Genomic DNA, 24244 nt, shown 5'->3' with positions numbered 1-24244 from the left:
TATTGCACAAGCTATTTTTAATCTGGGAAATAAGCTAATACACTTATGTCCTACAGCCATCACTGTGATTTTTAAAAAGAAAATGTTTTTAGGTCGTATGTTGTAGCTTTTCCAGTAGCTGCTGCACAGGGAGTCCCACCAATTGAGACACATGTTGGGAGCCACGATGAAGCCCAGCACTCTAAGGATGCTACTTGAGTTTGATCTTATAATTGGATTTAGTCCGGCTTCTGGATTTAGGGTTGAGAGGACCCTCCTTGGGCTGTCCCTCTGAAAAGACAAAAACAATTAGAGGATTGCAGTAACAGTACCTAATATTAACTAAGGACTTTTAACTTTACAAAGCATTTTCAAAATTCCATTCTGCCTGAGTAACTCCCAAGCCACAAACAGGCAATGTGCCCCAAATTGACTCTTAAGTTGGTTCCTGAGATTCAGAATGCATTTTCCCAAAGGTAAGGTGTGGTCAATCAGTAACCTGAGTTCTGGGTCCTAGAAAAGAGGTGGTCAAGGAGAATAGAGAAAAAGGAAAAAAATTTTTTTCCTTCTTCCTTTCTATGCATATCTTGAGCTTGGTGGGAAAAAATTTTTTTTTTCAAATAGAGCTAGTATCCAGAATCCTCCCACATCCAGTCCTGCACTTCTGTTCTGTTTCCTGGTCCTTCTCCCGTTCTCCTGTGCACTCCCTACTCAACCCTGACTTTCAGGATGGGTGCAGGAGGCCTCCCGCCAACAAGCCAGCTCTCCCTGGCTGCTCCATGCCACCCAGCTTCTCACTTTGAATGCTTCCCACTGGCTGCTGCCACCTCCATCCCACATTTAGTCATCTCATTTATGCCCTTGTCTTGCTCTCAACGTATCTCCCTCCTCCTAGCTCCTAACCATAGGCTTCACTGAGATCAGAGACTAAGCCACTATTCTTTGTAAACTTCCCTCTCAATTCCTGTCTTCATTCACAGCTCAGAGCACAGTGATTTGCTAATTATCAAAAATACTGATACAAAAGAAAAATAAATATGTCTTCTGCTCTGCCCAGATCTTCCCCTTGCCCAGCATCCACAAGCCTCCCTCCTTTACTGTATACTACTGTCCATCCTTCACTGCACAACTCTCAAGAGAAAGGTGATCTCATGCTCTAAGTCACACAAACATGATGCTGCATATGCCCATATGAGTCTCATGTTGCTTTAGAGTTTGCATTGTTCAAAGGAGCTGCCTGCTAACCCTAGAATGCCCAACTTATGGATCTTCTGGGGGAAATGTTCAGGTCTCCTGCATGGTGTGGGAAATTCTTGGCTTAGGAGCCAATTCTCCTACGCTTTGCAGAACCTCTGAGCCCCTTGGCCATGACTTTGAGGGGGTATTTGGAAGGAGGGGGAAGGGTGGTTATGTTTGTGTAGGTAATTGTTTGTTTATAGGTTGCGGACTAACTGTACATAGTTACCCTCTACTTAAAATTATTAATACTTTTTATTCTGGATTTAACCTTGCCCCCAAGATCTTTATGGAAATGGATGAAAATAAAGTCACTCATTACATATTGAGGTAACCTCTCCAGTTTAACATGTAGGCCTTTTGCATGGTTTGCATATTTATTTTTCTGTAATCTGGAAAAAGTCTAGTTTTCAAACTACAGGATAAAATTATACAGTGTGAGATGAAAATTTTTTAATCCATGAAAACTATTTCACATATTATTTAAAACTAAAGTTAAAGGATTCTCACACTTGGAGTAATTAGCATTTTACCAGTTGAGAGTCAACAGAAGGAGAGAAAGTGAGTTCAGTATGGTGACAGTACAGATATACCATATCTGGGTGGGAGACTGTGGGGCACTGGCCAACCTACTGCTTTTGCTGGGGATACAGGTGAAGGTAGGGCTGACAGAGAAAACCAGAAGTAGCTATCTTCCCTGTACCATCTCTTGCACCAGGAGTAGTCTTGGGAACAGACTGTGGTCACAGTTTGAAGGTGAAAGCAAAAATCAAAAACAGTCCTCCAATCCTGGGGATACTGAGAATTGCTTGAGGGCAGGTTATTACACTAATTAGAGGTAAGAAAATAAAGAGTTCAATTCTTTTCCTATAGAATAATAGTGACTATTTTCATCATACAAAATCAAACAAGGGAATGCCTGGGTGGCACAGCAGTTGAACATCTGCCTTTGGCTCAGGGCATGATCCCAGAGTCCCGGGATCGAGTCCCGCATTGGGCTCCCTGCACGGAGCCTGCTTCTCCCTCTGCCTGTGTCTCTGCCTCTCTCTCTCTCTCTCTCTGCCTCTCTTGAATAAATAAAATCTTTAAAAAGAAAGAAAGAAAGAAAGAAAGAAAGAAAGAAAGAAAGAAAGAAAGAAAGAAAAGAAAGAAAGAAAGAAAGAAAGAAAGAAAGAAAGAAAGAAAAGAAAAGAAAAGAAAGAAAATCAAACAAGTACCAAAAACCAAAGTCAAAATTCCCCATAAATCTCCATCAACCAGAGACAATGATTATCAATATTTTGGATACAATTTCCTTCTGCTCTCTTTTCTAGCTTTAAAAAAGTGGCATATTACTGTTTTCTTGCATTTGATATTTAAATATAAGAATGTCCAGAGTTGGGCAGCCCCAGTGGCTCAGCGGTTTAGCGCCGTCTTCAGCCCAGGGTGTGATCCTGGAGACCTGGGATCGAGTCCCACATCGGGCTCCCTGCATGGAGCCTGCTTCTCCCTCTGCCTGTGTCTCTGCCTCTCTCTCTCTCTCTGTGTCTCTCATGAATAAATAAATAAAATCTTAAAAAAAAAAAAAGAATGTCCAGAGTGCCTGGGTGACTCTAGGTTTTGGCTCAGGGTCCTGAAATCGAGCCCTGTGTCAGATTTTGTGCTCAGTGTGGAGTCTGCTCGGTTTCTCTCTCCCTCTGCCCCTCCCTCTGCTCATGTCTTCTATCTCTCTCTGTTTCTCTCTCTCTCTCAAATAAATAAATAAATAGAATTTCCCATGTCATTATAAACCATTTTAATAATAGTATAATATTCAAGTATATTACTATAACATAATTTATTTAACCTTTCTTCCATGTTCGGAGAGGCAGGTTGCTTCTATTATATACAATGATACACTGAACATCTTTGTGCATTAATCTTTTTCCTGTGCTTAGGATTATTTCCTTGGACTAGATTCTCAGTAGTAAAATTATTAGGTCAAAGTCAAAGTATATGCATGCTTTTAAGAGATATTTGTACATACTCTTATTTTCTGAAAAAGTTATATGTCTGTACACCCACAAGTATTATCTGTAAAACAAACCAGCAGTTTGCCCTTTCTGCCCAGTATTATATTCTTTTGATTTTAAAAATCTTTGCCAGTTTTAGAAGTATAATTTGTATCTTATGTTAGTTGATTATGTTATGTAGTTAGATGTGTGTGCATTCCTATGAAAAATATGAACCAGTAAATCAGCATTAAAGATATTAATATTCTTCTAAGATATTTCTTACCCAAACATGTTTTGTTTCATAAATACAACCTAAGTAAAGAAAAGTGAGAAAGCAAACCTCACCTTTCTTTAGAGATTTTTGAGAATGTTCTAGTGGCCTGGTTTCTTCTTCTTCATTGCCTTCTTCTTCATCATCTTCTTTTTCTCCTTTATTTTCTTCTTCTACTTCTCCTTCAGACTCCTTCTTTTTAGACCTCATCAAAATATCCTCTAATTCCCTCTCCAGTTCTTTATTTCTTATAAGGGTATAATGAAGTTTCTCATTTGCATCCTCGAACTTCTCTTCTGCTTGTCTGGCTCTGTTTTCAACCTCTCTGATGTGGATAATAGAGTCCAGAGAAATACAACAAAATGAAAAGGTTTGAAAAAGTATCTTTCACATATAGAAACTCATTGTCTAGAAGAGGCAGTAGAATTAGCTAACAGCATCTGAAAAGTACAAATAAGGGAAGCAGCAGCATCCATCCTCAGCCAAGAACTGGGGTCTGGGATGCTACCCTGGATAATAATTTCAGCATGGTAGTTATGCTATGATTTAAGAATGCAACATGTTTATCATCTCTTAGTGAAATCTGACCTCTGGGTATTTGGAATTCTCCAGCAATAGCCAAGGAACTCCCTTTCAGTAGCTAATCTTGGCTTGTCTTCATTGATGTGATCCAACAAACTAAATCCAAGAATGTCCCTTCTTTGCCAGCATCTCTAAAACCAGATTTTACAATCAAGAAAACCAGTTTGAAATGTGCTTCTTGATTCCTAGAGCACATGTTATATATCTACATGGATATGCTCTTCTCTTAGCATTCTTAACCATCCTAACGATATCACTCTTCCTACTCTTTGGGTTATGTAGCATTCTTTCTTGCATAGAGTAGTTTCTCCCAGTTCCATGTATGTCTCTAGCTCATCTCTTAGAAACACACTGGATAGGTCACTTCTAACACCCTCTTCCCCGCCTCCACACACACACACACACACACACACACGCACACACATGCACACATACACACTTTCACCTCCTCCGTCTCTACTGTGGGGGAGGATGGATGTTCCTATGAGAAAGGCAGAATGCATTGCCTCCAGCAGAAGATTTGGAGATATTCATCCCACTAGTGAGAATAAGGGAAGCAGAAGAAACAAAGGTAAGCCAAGAAGTGAGGATTTCTCAGCCAAAATTCCCAGTCAGCAATCTCTGTAATTCCCATTGTAGTGCCTCATACTCACATTAACTTCTCCTGTGTGCGTTCAATTATAGCCATTGCTTCAAGATACTTTGGGGCCAATGTTCCTTGATTAGCTGATTCTCTCTGACGAAGGAAATGTATATGATGAATAAACTGAGAATCCCAGCAATTAATCCTCTACTTCTTCAGGAGGTTCTAGGCCAAGTCTTCCAGAATATTTTTTCTACTACCTATATTTATATAGTAGATGGTTAAGCACAATCTTAACACCAAAAAAGAATAGGGACTATCTGTGGCACATAGCATACCAGCTTTCATATTATTCATATTACAAGTGGATAGAAAATTGCCTAGAATTGTAAAGACTCAGGGAAAACAATATTAACAAAAAGAAATAAGAAAAGATTTAAAAATAAAAGAGAAGGGTAAACATGTTCCTATAATAAATCAAAATAATGACCAAGGAGATTAACTATATTTTTCTTAAAATAATTGACTTCACTATGCTCATAACATTGCAAAATCCAATCAGATCTTTCAGTTCCTTAGGGAACTTCACAAATATCAAGGCAGTGAAAACATGACAAAAAAAACACCTCTTTCATTTATTTTGATTTTAAATACATTCTATGAAACAAAATAAAGGGAAGGTAAAAGAAAGGATTTAGAAAACCAAAATTATAAGCATATTTAAAAATAAATATAACATTTTCCCAGAACTGTGCATTTTTTAAAAAATTGAAGTATAGCTGACACACAATGTTACATTATTTTTAGGTGTACAACATGCTGATTGGACAAATCTAAACGTTATACTATGCTCACCACAAGTGTAGCTACTACCTGTCACCATACAGCACTATTACATGCCATTGGCTATATTCCCTATATTCCTTTCATCCCCATGACTCATTCATTCTGTAACTGGGAGCCTGGACCTTCCACTCCCCTTAAACCCTTTTTTGCCCAGAACTGTATTTAAAAACTCATTTATCCATGCTTCCCAGCCTGAGGCACGTAAAAAGTAAGCCCCACATTATTGATGGAAAGGGAGCTCAAAGAGGGTAGGCAGCCTGCCATCCTTACAGAAGGATCTAGCAGGTTAAAACAAAACCCTCATCTAGGCCTCTTCATTCTCAACCACACATCCCATTGCACAATGCTAGCTTTTTCTAAAAGAAAACCAGAGAAAAGAAACTATGTTAAAAATATTCACTTTAAAAAAAAATGTTCACTTTTACTCTTTGCTCTTCTACTCTTTTATTTCCCCCCTCATCACCTATTCTCCTCTTTCTGTTTTGCTGCCGTTTCTTGAGGAGTTTGTCTGGAAAGTAAATGTGATCATTATCCAGCCTGGAAGAGCAGCAAGTGATGCAGCTGTGCCTATGCAGCACACGCCACTAACTTATTTGTTCTTTGAACTCAAAAGAAAAGTTTTCAGAGCAGAGGCTTCTAGAACTGGAATTCCACACAAGGTTTATAACTGTATGAAACAACTTGATAGGTAGAAATCAGAGTAAATCAGAACTGTACTCTGTGTACACTTAAGCCTTTAGACTTTCTCCACACTCATTCAACAGATATATAGTGTACCCCTGAACTCTATGGGTCTGAACTGCACATGTCCGCTTACTTATACATGGATATTTTACAGTCCAGGGCTATAAACATATTTTCTCTTCCTTATAATTTTCTTTTTTTTCCTTATAATTTTCTTAATAACATATCCTTTCTTCTAGCTTATTGTGTTGTAAGAATATGGTACATAATACAAACAACATACAAAACATGTGTTGATTGACTGCTTATGTTATCTGTAAGACTTCCAGTTAACAGTGGGCTGGCTATTAGTAGTTAACACAGGCCTCATGGCATTGGACCTTCCTTGTTCGTGCCAATCTGCTGTAGCTTTGCGCTTGGTCTCTGACTCCAATTCTGTCCTTGGCCCTTCTGACTTGGTCTTCCTCAGGCTTGGCTCTACTGATCGGCTCTCAACTGGACAGTACCTCTAGGTTGGAACTATCTTAAGGAGGCTCTGGCTCCAGGCCGAGCTCTGTGGCATCCAACTCCCAGCACTGACATAGTGCCCCATAAGCTTTGGACATATTTTCTAGAACCACCAATTCCAAGGTCCCTTCCCAGTTGCTGTTTTAAAATAGGTAAATTAAAATAAATAAATAAATAAATAAATAAAATAAAATAAGTAAATTAGTCGCTGTTCTGGTATACACGATACTGTGAGAGGGAAACAAAGACCTCTAAGGGCTACCTTCAGCCCAATAACAGAAGGAAGGGCAGAATGTCTAATCTTATGTTAAAAATAGTAGATTCCCCCAGGTCTGGCCTCTGTTCATCCTTCCTTGGGAGTCCACAGGTGATCCAGCAAAATCTTCTATCTCCCTTATACACTTATATCTCTTTAATAGACAGCTAGAATCTATGATGTGACGATGAGCCAGAAGGGGCAGCAGAGCTGTAGGCAACCGTACTCATGCAGGCAAGCAGCAGCGCACGGGGGCCCATGTAACTCTGGGCATTTCTGGTAGCCTTGGGGAGAGCTGATGGGTTTAATCATCCCCTATCTCCTCCAGCCAGATGAGATGTTAAACAATTCTGGCTGCTGGTCCTGCAAGAACAATGCTGGAATGATTGTGATTCAGAGAGGGCCACCAGCAGTACTGGGCCACAAGTTTCCAGAACTGATTGAACTGGGCTGCATCTGAAGGCAGAGTGGCCTTCTCTCAGGAAGGGCAGCGGCAAAGTCAGTGCTGCCCAACAGGACCTGGGTTCACAGTGAATCAGGCATACCGCCATGTTATATACATCAAGCCCACTTTGAGTACAATCATCAGGAATTCCTACAAAGCCCTAACTCCCAGGTAACTGAGGAGTGTTTGGGATCCTGAATGGTGCAGCCCCATTAGGGTGGACACTAGGGCATCAGGTGATGGTATCAATGAGGCCCAAGCTTAAGAGGCCAGGCTATCAGTCTGCCCTAGCTGATGGTGATTTCCCACCACTCCTGCTGAGTGGTGTCACTCATATATCTCAGCCCCCAGAAGACCCTGTATCAGAATCATCTGCAGGACAGGATATGAAGAGTAACTAGAATTCTCCCTGCTCAGGCCCCGAGCTTTCTAGCGGTCTGGAGCTACTCCTCACCAGAAACCTGGGACCCCTCTAACTTCTCAGGCTCTGCAGTTTTACAACTCACTTCCCAGGGGTGTGACAAGTTATACTTGCATACTGCAGGCTTTCTGCTTCCCGATCCCTTCCTGTTTTCTTTCCTTCCCCAGGGTTAATCAAATGTACTGCTTCCAGAGAGTTGTGTTTTTAGGCCAGCAAGAGAGCATGCAGCTGCCTGATAGGACTGGAGCCTTGGACCTGTATCCCTGTGACATGGTTATTTATGTTCTCAGGAACATAAGAAGCTGTCTGTCCAAAGAAGAGATAAATAAAGGGGAGAAACTAGCAAACAAAAGTACAGGTAAAACTTACAATAGAAGTTTTGAAACCTCACAAGCACCCTCAGGGAGCCCCAGTCTTTTTGTGAATGACAAGGACAAAGAGCATAGGCCCCACCAGCTCCTACTAGCCCTCAGCACTGTCCAAATCAAGACAGCCCTTCCCCAGCTCCACATCTGCCCATCTCTGACCTCACAAGCCAGTTAAAGGAATCTTCATCCTCTGGGTACCAGCATCCCCAAATATCAACCTTGTCTCTCCTGGCCTAGTACGATTGGGCCCTTTCGGTGTGACCACCTGGTGATCCCTTTCTGCTGTGAGTGTTCAAGCCACCACCCATAGGATGGATGTGATTCTTCTTTCCCTCCGGGAACTCGCAAGTAGTTATACATCCGGCTGGCACATTTGTCCATTCTGTGGACCTTACAGTCAATGAGAATGTAAACAGTTCCATCCTCAGTCATGACACAGCATTAGCAAATTTCCAAAGCCTAGAGACAGACTTCCTGGGCCACATCGTCCTTGGTGAGCTAGTCACATGGCATCACACTGTGTCAGATGGAAAGGGGGTATCCTGGAGCAGGAGGCCCCCACCATCCAAGACAAGCACCGTGCCCTCGGTTTTCCCCTGGCCACAGGCTGTTTTCTGGCCTGCTTCCTGCCTGGCTTGGGGATCAGGGAGGTTTGAGCCCTGACTCCTGGCCTGGATGGCACAGCAGGGGAGAAAATCTGAGGCAGGAAGGCTCTGGGTGGGATTGGGGGGTTGGTTAGCAGATTAAATGGTGCTACCCTTCATCTCCTTTCCCTTACATGTCTCACAGCCCTGCTTACTCTTACATCCTTGCCTCATGCAGTCTTAAAGACCAACAGATTAACATATTATATTAAAAACTTGTGGAAAAGGCATAACTTGGGGAGAAAGTGACTGCAACCCCTCTCAGCACTAGTCTCGCCCCAATTTGCCAGCGCCTGCCTGACTCTCCGCATGTTTCTCCTCGTTCTTTTTATAAGAGGTAGAACCTATTTCCCACAGGCTCCCTGAACACACATCTCTGCAATCTGCCTCAGTCCTCCAGCTGTTGTCCACTGCTACCCTCACCACAGCTCCCCTCCATCAATACATGCCACTGTCTACTCAGTGGATCAGATCTCTAACAATGAAATGGTTCTTAACTTTGGGGCTGAAAAATATGAGTAAGTCTACGGATTCCTGGTATACACACCCTGCCCTTGCAAGGAAACACACAGTATAAACATAAACGCAAAAGTGTTATATACCATTTCAGGGGATTAATGGGATGAAGGCATAACATCCTTTACAGAGAGACATATCATTCTAGAACTGACTGAAGTCTACCAAGGTCCTAGAACTTTCTGTGGAAGAATGTTAAGTCTGTTTTCCTGCTGAGTTTCCAAAGGTTTCCAACTTCCCGGTAACTCTTGTGGTTGGAGGTAGATGCTTATTGCAACTCTCAATAGAGTCTGCAGAATGAATACATTTAAATAAATAGGTCAAACTTTGAACAAGATATTGTTAAATTAATGAAGGCAATTGAAATGCTGATTTTAAAATGAGATTTAAAGAAGAGAATGAGAAGTTTTTATAAAGTTATAGTAAAACAGACACAAAATAAAACCAAAAAAAACCAAGAGTTTTTAGGGATGATGCTGGGAAGAACAAAAAATCTGAAAAAATGTATTATGTAGGAGCTCCTGGTCCTCCTGGAGCCAAAAGACATGTTATCGGTATCATTTTTACATAATGTTAAATTTCTTAGCTTTTTTCTCTTTGAATTTCCTACTTGGGTTTCAGATACATACCCAGGAAGAAAACACATCTGCTCCAAAAAGAGGCTTGGAATGAACATTTTCATCTTTTTCAATTACTCGAATGAGTTTTTCCTCCTCTGTAGATGTTGAAGGCTTCTAGGGCACAGAAACACGAAGGGCCAATTAGTGAGCTGCAGTGTGACACAGCGGCATGCCAAGCTGCCTGGAGCTTTAAATCTTCCATTTGCTTCAGTCATTTTCCAAGATTTACAGCAAACACTGTGTGAGAAATTAGTGGGGATGGGGAAATGGAGACCAGGAGAGACAAGTGTGAGAAAAACAAAGAGGATTTCTTCCCAACCCCAGGAATTCAGAGCACAGGAGAGATGGACCAGAAAATAACTATGGTATGCATGATTAGTGTTGGCAAAGAAGTGCGTTCCCAGAGCTGTGTACACCCAGAAAAGGGCCCGAGTTTCTGCCGTGACACTTAGGGAATTTTTTACAGAGGAAGTTATATCTGAAGACTGAACAAGAGTTTGTAACATAGAGAGGAGAGGGCCAGAACTAAGGCCAGGAAAGGAGGGAAAGAGGGAATGCATAACACATTTAAAAGATGCAACAGAATTTAGTGGCTGGATAACACTGTTTTCCATTTATTCTGCACCTTCACTATGCCTAGTACTATACCAGAAATAAAACAGAAAATGCTGGTCAAAAGAGGCTTAGGTGTTGTATAAGATTTTTCTTCTGCCATCTAGCATGTACAGTGACTCTAGGACCTAGGTCACAGCCTGGGATCATGCCAACATTTAAACTATTCACAGAGAAGAAACATCAGGATCAAGAGGTGATCTTGAGTTTTGAGAACTGAAGACAGTAGTAGTCAATCCAGGGAGTAGCAAGGGCTCTCATGCCAGACTAATCTGTTTTGAATGCTGGTTCTGCCACTTACAGCTTTGTGACTTAGGATAAGTCAGTCAACCTTTCTGAGCTTCAATTTACTTAACTGTAAAATTGGGTGATAATTTTTACCTTAAAGTTGTGTAGATAAGAGATAACACGTGCAAACATGTAGCTCACAGTAGACACTCAATTATTGGTAGTTATCATTGTATTTTCATTATTACTACAAGTGCCCTAGGAAGGGTTGTTATCACTATGAATGCTCCAGCAGGCATAGAGACAGGGTAAGGAGAAGGGAGGTGTGGAGATGGGCCTGGAAGGAGGGGGAAAGGCAGCCCAGAATGGGAACTGAAGAAGAAAACACAGGGGTACCTGGGCACCTGGGTGGTTCAATCAGTTAAGTATATGATTCTGGATCTCAGCTCAGATCTTTTTTTTTTTTTTTTTAAGATTTTATTTATTTATTTATTTATTTATTTATTTATTTATTTATTTATTTGAAAGAGAGTGAGAGAGAGAGAGAACATGGGCAGGGGTAGGGACAGAGGGACAGGGAGAAGCAGGCTCCCTGATGAGCAGGAAACCCAACGAGGAGCTCCATCCCAGAACCCCAGGGATCTCATTCCAGGTAGAAGGCAGATGCTTAACTGACTGAGTCACCCAGGCACCCCTTAGCTCAGATCTTGATCTCAGAGTTGTGAGTGCAAGCCCCATGTTGGAGTCCACTTGAAAAAAAAAGAAGTGGACACATAGACTTTAAACTACTATTTGAAAAATCTGGTAATGTAAGGACAAAGAAACAACATCAGAGTGAGAGGTGGACTGTGTATGTAATACAAGTACAGTGTGAATGAGGCTGATGGAAAGTGACTGGATTTCGAAAAGAAGGACAACCCGACCCTGCAAAATGAAGAGATAAGGATGTCTCAGGTATGGTTAAATCTATATGAAAAAAGGGGGGGAGTTGAAGTGTTTATTCCAGATGACCTATTCCTATTTTCAATAGTACCTATATACATATTCTTTTAAGAATTTATTTATGTATTTTATTCATTTAGAAAGAGAACATGAGTAGAGGGAGGTGCAGAGGGAAAGGGAGAGAGAGAGAGAGAGAGAGAGAGAATCTTAAGAAGGCTCTATGCTCAGCACGGAGCCCAACATGGGGCTCAATCTCACAATCCTGAGATCATGACCTAAGCCAAAATCAAGAGTCAGACACTTAACTGACTGAGCCACCCAGGTGCCTCAATACCTATATACATATTCTTTAAAAATATAAAGGGAAGGGCACCTGGGTGGCTCAGTGGTTGACCATCTGCCTTTGGCTCAGGGCATGATCCCAGGGCCCTGGCATCGAGTTCTGCATCGGGCTTTGCACACGGAGCCTGTTTCCCCCTCTGCTTGTGTCTCGGCTTCTCTGTCTCTCATGAATAAATAAAATCTTAAAACAAATAAAAATAAAAATACAAAAATATAGAAGGAAAGGAAAACATAATACTAAATCATCTTACCTCTTCTTTTTCTGTTTCCATCTCAAAATCATTTGTGCTTTCTTCTTCCTCCTTTCTAAAAGGCCCATCTATTTCACGTTCAATTAATTCTTTAACAAAATCCTGTGAGATAAAAAAAAAAATAGTACAATAACAGCGTAGTGCATAGGAATAATTTAGTAGTAATACTGATTATTCATTCAAAGGTATTTTTTTTTATTTTTTTAAGATTTTATTTATTTACTCTTGAAAAACAGAGAGAGAGAGAGGCAGAGACACAGACAGAGGCAGAAGCAGGCTCCATGCAGGGAGGCTGAGGCAGGACCTGATCCCAGGATCCCAAGACCACGCCCTGGGCCAAAGGCAGGCGCTAAACTGCTGAGCCACCCAGGGATCCCAATTCAAAGGTATTTAATGAGCACTAATCTTACAACTGGACACTGTGCTAGGGATAAAGACAAAAAGGTGAATAAGAATGGCCCCTGTAAAAAAAAAAAAAAAAAAAAAAAGAATGGCCCCTGTCCTTAAGAAGTTTACAATTTAGTGGACAGGAAAATACTATGGATACATATAGTCACATGGTAGGAGCACCTAATCTATGGTAGTAGATGTGGATAAAAGAGAGGGTTGGTCAGGAAGGTTTCCTGGAGGACATGATGCCCCTGGGGTCCTGAAAATCAAGCCCCAAGTCAGGCTCCCTGCTCAGCAAGAAGCCTGCTCCTCCTTCTCCCTCTGCCTTTCCCTCCTGCTTGTGCTCTCTCACTCACTCTCAAATAAATAAATTAAATCTTAAAAAAAAAAAAAACCAGAAGCTAAAAATAACTTCAATGCCCTCAAAAGGAAAATACATAAATAAATTAGGATATAAACCATACAAGATATTTTATAGCAATTCTAAATTATGCTGTAAAAATATGTACATGGTATGGAAAAATATTAACAATATATTGGGATATTTTTACCAAATGAAAATTTTTTTCTGATAGTGCTATAAAATATTTAAACAATTCAAATTAAGAATCTCAACTCTCAAAGGTAACAACTTCTATCAGTTTGCTGACCTTATTCTTCTAGACTGCTTTATACATATATAAACATTTTAATTAAATGAGATAATCATCTTTTTTACATTCTATAATCTGCTTTTATCAAACCAATCCCCTACTGATGAACATTTATATTGTCCAGTCCAGATGGTCCCTAATTTATGATGGTTTAACTTAAAATTTTTCAGCTTTACATTGGTACAAAAATGGTAAACATTAAGTAGAAACCCTACTTTGAATTTTGAATTTTAATCTTTTCCCAGGCTAACAATGTGTGATTCAACCCTCTTTCATGATTCTGGGCAGTGGCAGTGACCCACACCTTCTAGTCAGCCACATGTGATCACAAGAATAACCAACTGATACACTTACAACCATTCTGTTTTTCACTTTCAATACAATATACAATGAATTACATGAGATATTCAGGAGTGCCTGGGTGGCTCAGTTGGTTGAGTGTGGACTCTTGGTTTCAGCTCATGTCATGATCTCAGGGGTCATGGGATCAGGCTTCAAACTCAGTAGTGAATCTGTTTGGAAGATTCTCTTCCTCTGCCCCATCCCCCAATAAATAAATATTTAAAACAAACAAAAAAATGAATTACATGAGATAGTTAACATTTTATTGTAAAATGGGCTTTGTTACATGATTGTGTCCAACTGTAGGCTAATGTAAGTGTTCAGAGCACGTTGAAGGTGGGCTAGGGTAAGCGATGATGTTGGGTAGGTTAAGTACATTTTTGACTTCCAATATTTTCAACTTACAATGTTTTTATTGGGATATAACTGCAACATAAGCCAAGGAAGATCTGTATTTTGCTATTATAAATAATGATATAATTAGCATTCTTTTTATTTATCTATTTATTTTAATTCCAGTACCATTAACATATAGAGTTTTTTTTTTTTAAGATTTTATGTATTTATTCATGAGAGACACAGAGGGAGAGGCAGAGCCATAGGCAGAAGGAGGAGCAGGCTCCCTGCCAGGAACCTGATAAGGGACTCAATCCAGGACTCTAGAATCAGGACCTGAGCCAAAGGCAGACGCTTAACCACTGAGCCACCCAGGTGCCCCTCACATACAGTGTTATATTTACCATATAGTGATTCAACAGCCCTATACATTACTCAGTGCTCATTGTGATAAGTGTATTCACAATCCCCTTCACCTATTTCACCCATTCACCCACCTCCACTCCAGCAACTAATAGTTTGTTCTCTATAGTTAACAGTCTGTTTTTCTAGTTTCTTTTTCTTTGTGCATTTGTTTCTTAAATTCCACATATGAGTGAAATCATATGGTATTTGTCTTTCTGACTGGCTTATTTCACTTAGCATCATACTCTCTAGATCCATCCACGTTGTTGCAGATGGCAAGATTTCATTCTTTTTTATAGCTGAGTAATATTTGTGTGTGTGTGTGTGTGTGTGTGTACAATATCATCTTTATCTATTCATCTATTGATGGACACTTGGGCTACTCCCATAGTTTGGCTATTATAAATAGTGCTGCAATAAATAAAGGGGTACATATATCTTTCCAAGTTTGTGTTTTCATATTCTTTCATTAAATATCTAGTAGTGGGATTACTGGATCGCATAGTAGTCTTGTTTTTAATTTTTTTCCATATCTCTTATTTTTTTAATTTGAATTCAATTAATTAACATATAATGTATTATTAGTTTCAGAAGTATTGTTTTCATTTTTGAGGAACCTCCATACTGTTTTCCACAGCAGCTATACCAGTTTGCATTCCTACCATGCACAAGGGTTCCTTTTTTCTCTACATCTTTGCCAACACTTCTTGTTCCTTGTGTTTTTTATTTTAGCCATTCAAGAGGTGTGAAGTGATCTCTCATTGTAGTTTTGATTTGTATTTCCCTGATGATGAGTAATGTTGAGCATCTTTTCATGTCTGTTGGACATCTGCATGTCTTCTTTGGAGAAATGTCTGTTCATGGCTTCTGATTTTTTAATGGATTATTTGTTTTTTTTGCCATTGAGTTGTAGTTCTTTATATATTTTGGACACTAACCCTTTATCAGATATGTCTTTTTCAAATATCCTCTCCCATTCAGTGGTTCCTTTTTAGTTCTGTTAATTGTTCCCTTTGCTGCACAGAAGCTTTCTATTTTGATGTAGGCCAAATAGTTTATTTTTGCCTTTGTTTCCCTTGCTTTAGGATACATATCTATGCAAATGTTGCTATGGCTGATGTTGAAGAATTATACATGTGCTCTCTACTAGGAGTTTTATGGTTTCAGGTTTCACATTTAGGTCTTTAATCCATTTTGAATTTATTTTTGTGTATGGTGTAAGAAAGTGGTCCAGTTTCATTTTTTGGCAGGTGGCTATCGACTTTTATAATTAACATTCTTACCAAGTGGTCCAGTTTCATTCTTTTGCTTGTAGCTGTCTACTTATATAATTAAATTATTATACAGATATATCATATATTAGAATTATCAAGTGGACTACAAAGTTATATTTACAAAGTTATATAACTAAAGAAATAAGAGATTAAAAAGATGAATAAAGAGAATCACAAGAATGATCAGACTTGAAAAAGACCAAACAGAACTTTAACAACTAATTTTAAAAACTAGAATGCCTGGGTAGCTCAGCAGTTGAGTATCTGCCTTTGGCTCAGAGTGTGATCCCGGAGTCCTGGGATTGAGTCCCGCATCAGGCTTCCTGCACTGAGCCTGCTTCTCCCTCTGCCTATGTCTCTGCTTCTTTCTCTCTCTGTGTCTCTCATGAATAAATAAAGAAAATCTTTTTAAGAAATTGAAATAAATTTAAAAACTGAACAGGAAGGTTTAATAGAAGATTACTGAACAGGAAGATAAGCCAGAAGAAATTATTCAGGATGCAATGCAGAAGCAAAGAGAAAATATGAAATAAGGTTAAAATACATGGGGATAGATTCCAATACATATCCATTTAGAGTTCCAGAAAGAAAAGAGAGAGCAAATATAGTAGAGAAGGTATCTGAAGAGATTATAGAATTTTCCATATCTTTTTTTTTTTTTTTTTATGATAGTCACAGAGAGAGAGAGAGAGAGGTAGAGACACAGGCAGAGGGAGAAGCAGGCTCCATGCACCGGGAGCCCGACGTGGGATTCGATCCCGGGTCTCCAGGATCGCGCCCTGGGCCAAAGGCAGGTGCCAAACCGCTGCGCCACCCAGGGATCCCGAATTTTCCATATCTAATGAAAGATACCAAACCAAAGATTTAGGAAACCAAGAAATCCCCAGCAAAATTTAAAGAGAAAAGGAACTCCACAGCCACATGGATCAGAGTGAAACTACAAAATGCCAAAGACATAAAGATCTTAAAAGTAGCCAAAGAGAAGAGAGTAATTAACTTCAAAGGGACTGACAACCGAATTCTCAACTGTCAATATGGAAATAATAAAATACAGAAAACAGTAGAAATAGTATCATCAATGGGCTGGGAGGAAATAGTATCATTCTAGAATTGTATACCCCACAAAAATGTTCAGAATGAAGGTGAAATAAAGATAGTTTCAGGCAAACAAAAATTAAGTTTGCCTCCAGTAAATTCTCACTAAAGAAAAAATTAAAGATGGAGGCAGAAGAAAAGTGACCTCAGGTAGAAGATCTGAGATGTCTGAAGGAATAATAAAGAAATCAAATTAAAAAATCAACTCCAAACACTACAGGTATTCCTGCTAAAGTCATAAATAAGAAGATGCTTGCTATTACCACTACTATTTAACACTGAATTGGAAGAATTATGTATTGCCATTAAACAAGAAAAAACAATTAGAGGCATAATAATTGAAAGAAAGAGGTAAAATTAACTGTATTTGTAGATGATTTGATTAAATATCTGGAGAACCCAAAAGAATCTATTGAAAAGCTTCTAAAAACAATATGATAATTTGGTAAAGTCACAGAATATAAAAGTAAAATAGGGAAATCAATAATGTTTACACAGTTACCACTTAGAAGATACAATGGTAAAGAAGATCTCAATTAAAATAGCAAAAAATAGTGGTGCCTGGCTTGGTCTCAGGGTCATGAGTTTGAGCCCCATTTGGGGTGTCAAGATTACTTAAATAAATTTAATTTTTTTTAAATAGGGCAGGCAGCCTGGGGGGCTTAGCAGTTTAGCGCCACCTTCAGCCCAGCGCAGGATCCTGGAGACCCAGGATCGAGTCCCACGTGGGGCTCCCTGCATGGAGCCTGCTTCTCCCTCTGCCTGTGTCTCTGCCTCTCTCTGTCTCTCATGAATAAATAAATAGATAAATCTTTTTAAAAAATTTATAATAAAATAAAATAGAAAAAAATAATCAGGAATAAACCTTACAAGAAATGTGCAAAATGAGTAAACCATAAAACATTTTTGAAAGGCATTAAAAGTAGACATCCTATATTTTTGGATAGAACACCCCAACAGCATAAGTCTCTCTGCTCTAAGTTAGTATATAAATTTAGTATTACCCCAGTTTTTAAAACTCATATTTTCCCAGAGGTAGATTATAGAGTCACAGAAGAATAAATATGCAAGCCCCCAAAGTAGATCAGTGAAGAGGGCTGGCCCTCCCAAATATGAAAATGCATCATGGTGCTTCAAAATTAAAATATTGTGGTTATGACCTATGGACAGATAGACTAAAAGAAAATAATAGAAATCCTGGAAATAGACTTAAGTTGAATATGGCTATTTTTAAATGCTGGAAAACACTATAACATGGAAAGTTGAGAATACTATGATGTGGAAGTCAAATCAGCCTTGCTCATATCAACCCAAGAGACTGAACAAGGACCAGTTGAGTAGATAAAGTTACAAGGAAATATATTTCATCCAGTTCAATAGAAAGAATATGGTTCTAATAGTCCGTGTTCACCAAAACAAATGGGCTAGTTCTGAAAGTAGGTCTCTGCCACTTCAGATACTCAAACGTAGGCATAATGATCCAGTGTTGGTGTTATACAAAGATTCATGCATCAGATGTTTGGCTGAATTCAATCACCTTTAAAATCCTTTCTGTTCTTAAGTCTCTATGATGCTGTATAGTTCTCAAATTTAATTTTTTCAATTAAATCTGTAGATCTGTTGTGTAGCCAAAATCATATCTGTGGTACTTAATATTCTGAAACCATACTGTAATTTAAGATTTTTTTTTTGAGAGAGAGCTCATGGGGAGAGGGAGGGACAGAGGGGGATGGAGAGAGAATCTTAGGAGGCTGTAGGCCCAGCATGGAGCCCAACGTAGGGCTTGATCTCACAACCCTGAGGTCATGACCTGAGCCAAAATCAAGAGTCAGATGCCTAACCTACTGAGCTATCCAGAAGCCCCATGTAATTTAATATTTATGATATTGATGAAATCATTCAGTGATTAATTTAAGATAATTCTAGCCAAGACCTGGGCAGCAAAAAATAAATAAATAAATAAATAAACATTTGTAAAAGATGTATGATTTAGAAAGGTGGAAAAAATAATTTAAAAAGGTGGTATTTCTTCCATGTTTAAATGTAAAATAAAAGTTCTACAAGTGTGTAGGTAGAACCTTCCCTGGCAAGACCCAAGAGCACTGACCTATTTGCCAGATATCACACCTGTACAGTTCACAGCCCTGACAGCAATGCAAGCTTCTTCAGTCTTTACTGGAAATGAACTCCTTTAAACAGACTGAAGTAAAAATAAACATTTGTGACTGCCATTAAGTATAGGATATTCGTTAATTTGGGATCCTAGGTAAACAGGTGGTAGTTAATGCCACAAGATTAGCATAGTCACATGTAGGGTGTAGAATGAAAGTGAAAGCAAGTCAAGGACAGAATATCAATACTTAAGAGGCAGGCCAAAGAGGAAGAGAGTGAAAAGAAATTAAAAATTAGGAGAAAAAAACAGGGAACTTCTGTCTTATGAGGAGAGATTACAAAAGGAGTGAATGACTAGCCAACAGAGTCAAATGATACTGAGAAGTCAAGTTAAATATGGCATTGGGGCTCCTTCAATTTGACAATAAGGAGTCATTACAGTCCCTTGCAATAGCTTCGGAGTTTTAAGAGAAATGATTGTGATAGGAAGGGGAGAATGAAGTAGGAGAGAGAAAAGACATGCTCAAGGGACATATGTTTTAGAATGAAAGCAATGACCATGCTTATAGACTGTTTATATATTGACACAATGGAACCACTAGAGAGGAAGATGTCAAAGATACAAAAGAGAAAGGACTGGGATTACGTGCTCAAAAAAAGAAATGTCTTTCAGTGGGAAGACTGCGCCAGAGGGGAGGAGGAAGTATGAGCAGAAGCAGACCAGTATGAGGACAGGCCTAAGGAAGTGGCAGGCAGTTCCCCTCTGAAAGCTACACTTTCCTTTAAGAAGGATAAAACAAAATTGTCCTCTAAGAAAGTGAGAAGAGATGCTTTAGGTGGATGATCTCTAAGAAGAAAGAGCTGCCAATGCTCTTGGTCAGGGGCAAAATTCTGATAAATAAATGAGCAGATCATTTGACTGGAAAAAGTCACTGAACCTAATCCATTGAAATACCGGGGAAAAAAATACAGGAAGAACTTGAATAATGATCAGTGCCAATACAGAGCAAATACCTCTTCTCCAAGTAGGTGTTCTTTTTCTTCCTTTGTCAGTAACTTTTTTTTTCTGCCTTTGATCCCAGAAAGGAGGTGAGAACATGTAGTGATCCACTCATAACATTCTCTCTGAGAAAAGGGAAAAGATAATTATTAAGCAGAAAAAAATCAGACTAGATCAACTCATTTATTCACTCACTTCTATTGAGGAGTTACTAAGTACAACTCTTCTAAATACAACTCTATTCAATTAACTTGTTATCACTTCAGTTTGAAGATTTGTGCAGAAATGATCCTCTATGAATACAGACCTAAAATCATATCATCTTATATCAACAGTGTTTGAGATCTGGGTTGAAATGAGACAAGGAGCAGTGAAGTACCATACAGTCTGTCCCAACAAATGTTTCACAACTGACCAAATCAACTGGGACTGCATAACAATAACAATAAAAATAGCCCACATTTACACGGCATTAATTACATGCTGGATTGTGTTCTAAGCATATGTAATATTAACTCATTTGATCTTCAGTATGAAATAGGTGCTATTATTTTTTATGAGGTATAATTAAAATAACATTATATAGAGAACAAACTGATGGTTACGAGAGGGGAGGTTGGTGGAGGAATGGGTGAAATAGGTGATGGAGATTAGGAGTACACTGGTAATGAGCACTGAGTGTTATATGGAATCGTTGAATCACTATATTGTATGCCCAAAACTAATATAATACTGTATTTTAACTGGAATTGAATTAAAATTTTAACTAAAAAAATCTAAAATCTTAAGAAATGGGTTATCCCCAAAACAAACACACACAAAAAGAAATAACATTAGTTTCAGGTGAACAACAGAATGATCCAAAACACTAGTTAACATCTGCCACCATAATTAGTTACAAGTTTTTTTCTTGTGATAAGAATGGAAATATGTACTATTATTACTTTCATTTTTTAGATGAAGAAATGGAAGAACAGAGCAGTTGAACATCTTGCCCAAGGTCATATATATAATTAAGCATGGCCCTTGGACTCTAATCCAGACAGTGCAGGTTTTTAACTACTACAAAAATATTACTCCTCCAGCCCCCATTTAAAATGAAAAATAAAAATTAGAAACACTGTTTTGGGGGCACCTGCGGGGCTAAGTCAGTTAAGCATCTGACTCTTGATCTCAGCTCAGGTCTTAATCTCAGGGTTGTGAGTTAAAGCCCCACAATGGACTCCATGCTGGGTGTGAAGCCTATTAAAAAAAGAAGAAGCAGCATGGGATTCATGGGTGGCTCAGTGGTTGAGTGTCTGCCTTAGGCTCAGGTCGTGGGGGGCTCTGGGATTGAGTCCTGCATCAGGCTCGCCATAGGGAGCCTGCTACTCCCTCTGCCTGTGTCTCTGCCTCTCTCTGTGTGTCTCTCATGAATAAATAAATAAAATCTTAAAAAAAAAAAAAAGAGAGAGAGAGAGGAAGAAGCAGCAGCACTTTTTTGGAAAAGTGCCCACCCTTTATCTACTAGATATAGGAAAGATCTATAGCAGGTCTCATCCACCTAAAGTGAATAGTAACACTACATTCACTTAACCAAGATTTGTTAACAGTTAAAAATCTGGCTTCAGGGACGGCTGGGTGGCTCAACAGTTGAGCGCCTGCCTTCAGCCCAAGGAGTGAACTTGAAGTCTTGGGATTGAGTCCCACATTGGGCTCCCTGCAGGGAGCCCGCTTCTCTCTCTGCCTATGTCTTTGCCTCTTTTTTCTCTGTCTGTGTCTCTCATGAATAAATAAATAAAACCTTTAAAAATTAAATTAAATTAAATCTGGCTTCAATGTTTAAAAGAGATGTTATTCCTTATTAGTGAATAACAGCAGAGGAAACTAAGAATAGTTATCTTCTCTGGGGATAAAGATCTGGTCACTCTAACCACCAAAAACTGTACCATGTGGTGAAATAATGACCCACTTTCAGTCTCTGAAATCAACCATAAAGCACAGTAGTAATATGTCTTATATTTTTCTCATTATTAGACTTAATTTTAATTGTGGAAATGTCAGAGCCAAAAAATTTTAGAAATCAAATCAAAACCCTTATGTTCTAGATAAGGAAACTGAACCCTATGGAGGTAGAGTAAGTTTACTACAACTTTGTAATGTCACTGATAAACTTCAATTTTGGATTCAAGGGTCAGGATGACATCTTATTGCATATCAGAAAAAGAATGGAACAAGGGATGTGAAAGTATTGGGTTCTAGTCCTGAGTTCATCTAATTGGTTGACTTCTTAAGCAAATCCTTAATCGTCTTCTATCTATTAAAAACAAATGAGGTTGTTGGTTTACTTTAGGTGACCCTTATGCAGTGGGGAACTGGTGAAAGCCATCTCCAGGGATGGAGAGCCCTAATTTGTAGCATTTGCTGATTTCCATGGTATACACACTCCTACCATGGCAATTTCAATAGCATTCATCAACTCAGTGTGTTATCACTAAATGTGGAGCTGAAACAGGTGTTCACAATCAGCTCCATTATGAACTTCCATCACACCACTGCCCCTAAGGATCCTTCCAGCTACAAAATTGAAACATAATTTATTTAACTTTATTGTATCTAGAACAAAGAATTTTAATTTTGAAAACAGTAATATTTTTGAAATCTTATTTCTGCAGAGTTAATTCATTATTCATTAGAAATAAACTATTCTCTAGTTGAATTTGTATACTGTGAACCAGATCCTAATAATTTTCTTAAAAACTTCTGAGATATTGAAAATACTACCATAAGACTTCTTTTTTTTGTTTGTTTTTACCATAAGACTTCTGATGGGGGTAAAAAATAATCAGTAGGAATATTTTGATGAAATTTTTACTGTGATCTACAGAACTGAGCAAGTTTCCATGGAATTAAGCAAGTTTTCCTTCAAAACCTCACAGGGAGCCCAATGGGAGACTCAATCCCCAGATCCGGGATCATGCCCTGAATGTGGGGCAGATGCTCAACTGCTGAGCCACCCAGGTGTCCCTAGTTTTTTCTTTTTAAGATGTTATCTATCTGTCTGTTTATTTATCTACCTACCTACCTACCTACCTACCTATCTACTGGGAGACAGAGAGAGCAGGAGCAGGAGGAGGAGCAGAGAGAGAGGGAAAGAGAGAATCTCAAGCAAACTCCATGCTAAGCACAGAGCCTGATGCAGGGCTTGATCTCAGGACCCAGAGATCATGACCTGAGCCAAAATTAAGAGTCCAAGGCTTAACTGACTGAGCCACCCAGGCACCCCAAGCCATAAACTAGTTTTATGTACCCTTGAAAGACTTCATCCTCAAGGTTAGAGAGAGGGGCACACATATTTGGTAGAAACAAATTGAAGTATGAGATCAGTTAGTCTTACTTCTGGTGGGGAAGCAGATTCTCAGCCTCCCCTGATTAATACTTCCCTGGTTTAATAATTTGAAATTGCTAGCGAAGGTTTAGTAAGTGGGGAAGAGCTTAACAGAAGACCTAAGTAGCCTGGTGGAAAGGTATAGGTTCTCAAAGAGATAGTAAGGTCATGGACCTCCAGTCATGGCCCAGGGTGAAAGCAGGCAATAAATGTCTCATTGCATGAAGGTTTCACAAAATTTCATAATATGGGTCGTTTTATATAGGTCTTCCCTTAGGAAGAGCATTTCACAGCAATATGTCCCCATATTGCTATAGCCTTAACTTTAATGGGGAGCATCCTGAAATCCTCATTCTAAAACTGCCTTTACCTGGCAACATCATCTCACCTCACAGAGCTCTACCCATTTAAGCAAATGAGAACTAAGACATACTATAGAACAGGCTAGTGAATCTTGACCACTACCTATGACAGATCCAGCTTCCCCAAACCAGGAGCCCTATGACATCTGGGGGTTGGTAACAGCAAGAGCTAGTTGCAGCAGGCCTGAGCAGATGAGAGCACCATGAGGGGTATAAGCTCTAAGAGATTCAGAGGCACATTAGTCTGTTGTGAAAAACAGAGGCCTTTCTAGAACCAAAATTAAAATGGAGACATTTAACTCCTAGATAAAAAGTGAAATCCACCCACAACCACATTCAAGTAGGACAATATTCTTATTCCCCTGCCATGTACCCTAATTATTCAATGTTTTATTATTTTAATTTTTCTACCAAATGAAATTTGCTATTTTAAAATTTGGATTCAGCATCTATATTTATGAGGTGTATTTCCCCTATATTTATTAGAATTTTTTTTAAACTTTGCCAGGTATACAAAATAAACTGGGAAAACCTTTGGTCACTGTCTATGCTCTTAAATTGTTTACATAGCAGAATGATTACCTGCTCCTTGAAAGTCTGGA

General features: G+C 39.0%; 1 protein-coding gene across 7 annotated transcripts in view; it reads right to left on the bottom strand.

Annotated features, from left to right (window-relative positions):
- Positions 1–24244, bottom strand: part of AXDND1 (axonemal dynein light chain domain containing 1) — an 89425-nt gene continuing 65181 nt past the window's right edge. For 4 of the 7 annotated variants that reach the window (XM_072733127.1, XM_072733126.1, XM_072733131.1 and 1 more), the window contains 6 exons: positions 19928–20038; positions 12307–12408; positions 9941–10045; positions 4695–4777; positions 3534–3784; positions 1–270 (listed from right to left, as the gene is read on the bottom strand). In XM_072733127.1, the coding sequence (XP_072589228.1) occupies positions 191–270; positions 3534–3784; positions 4695–4777; positions 9941–10045; positions 12307–12408; positions 19928–20038 (732 nt within the window). In that variant the 3' untranslated portion in view covers positions 1–190. Of the gene's footprint in view, positions 271–3533; positions 3785–4694; positions 4778–9940; positions 10169–12306; positions 12409–19927; positions 20039–24244 lie in introns of those variants that run through there. The other 3 variants (XR_011996356.1, XM_072733129.1, XM_072733132.1) reach the window with 3 other exon arrangements.

The sequence above is a fragment of the Vulpes vulpes genome, chromosome 13 (assembly GCF_048418805.1).
Source record: "Vulpes vulpes isolate BD-2025 chromosome 13, VulVul3, whole genome shotgun sequence".
NCBI classification, from domain to species: domain Eukaryota; kingdom Metazoa; phylum Chordata; class Mammalia; order Carnivora; family Canidae; genus Vulpes; species Vulpes vulpes.
This window is presented reverse-complemented; position numbering and strand designations above follow the sequence as displayed.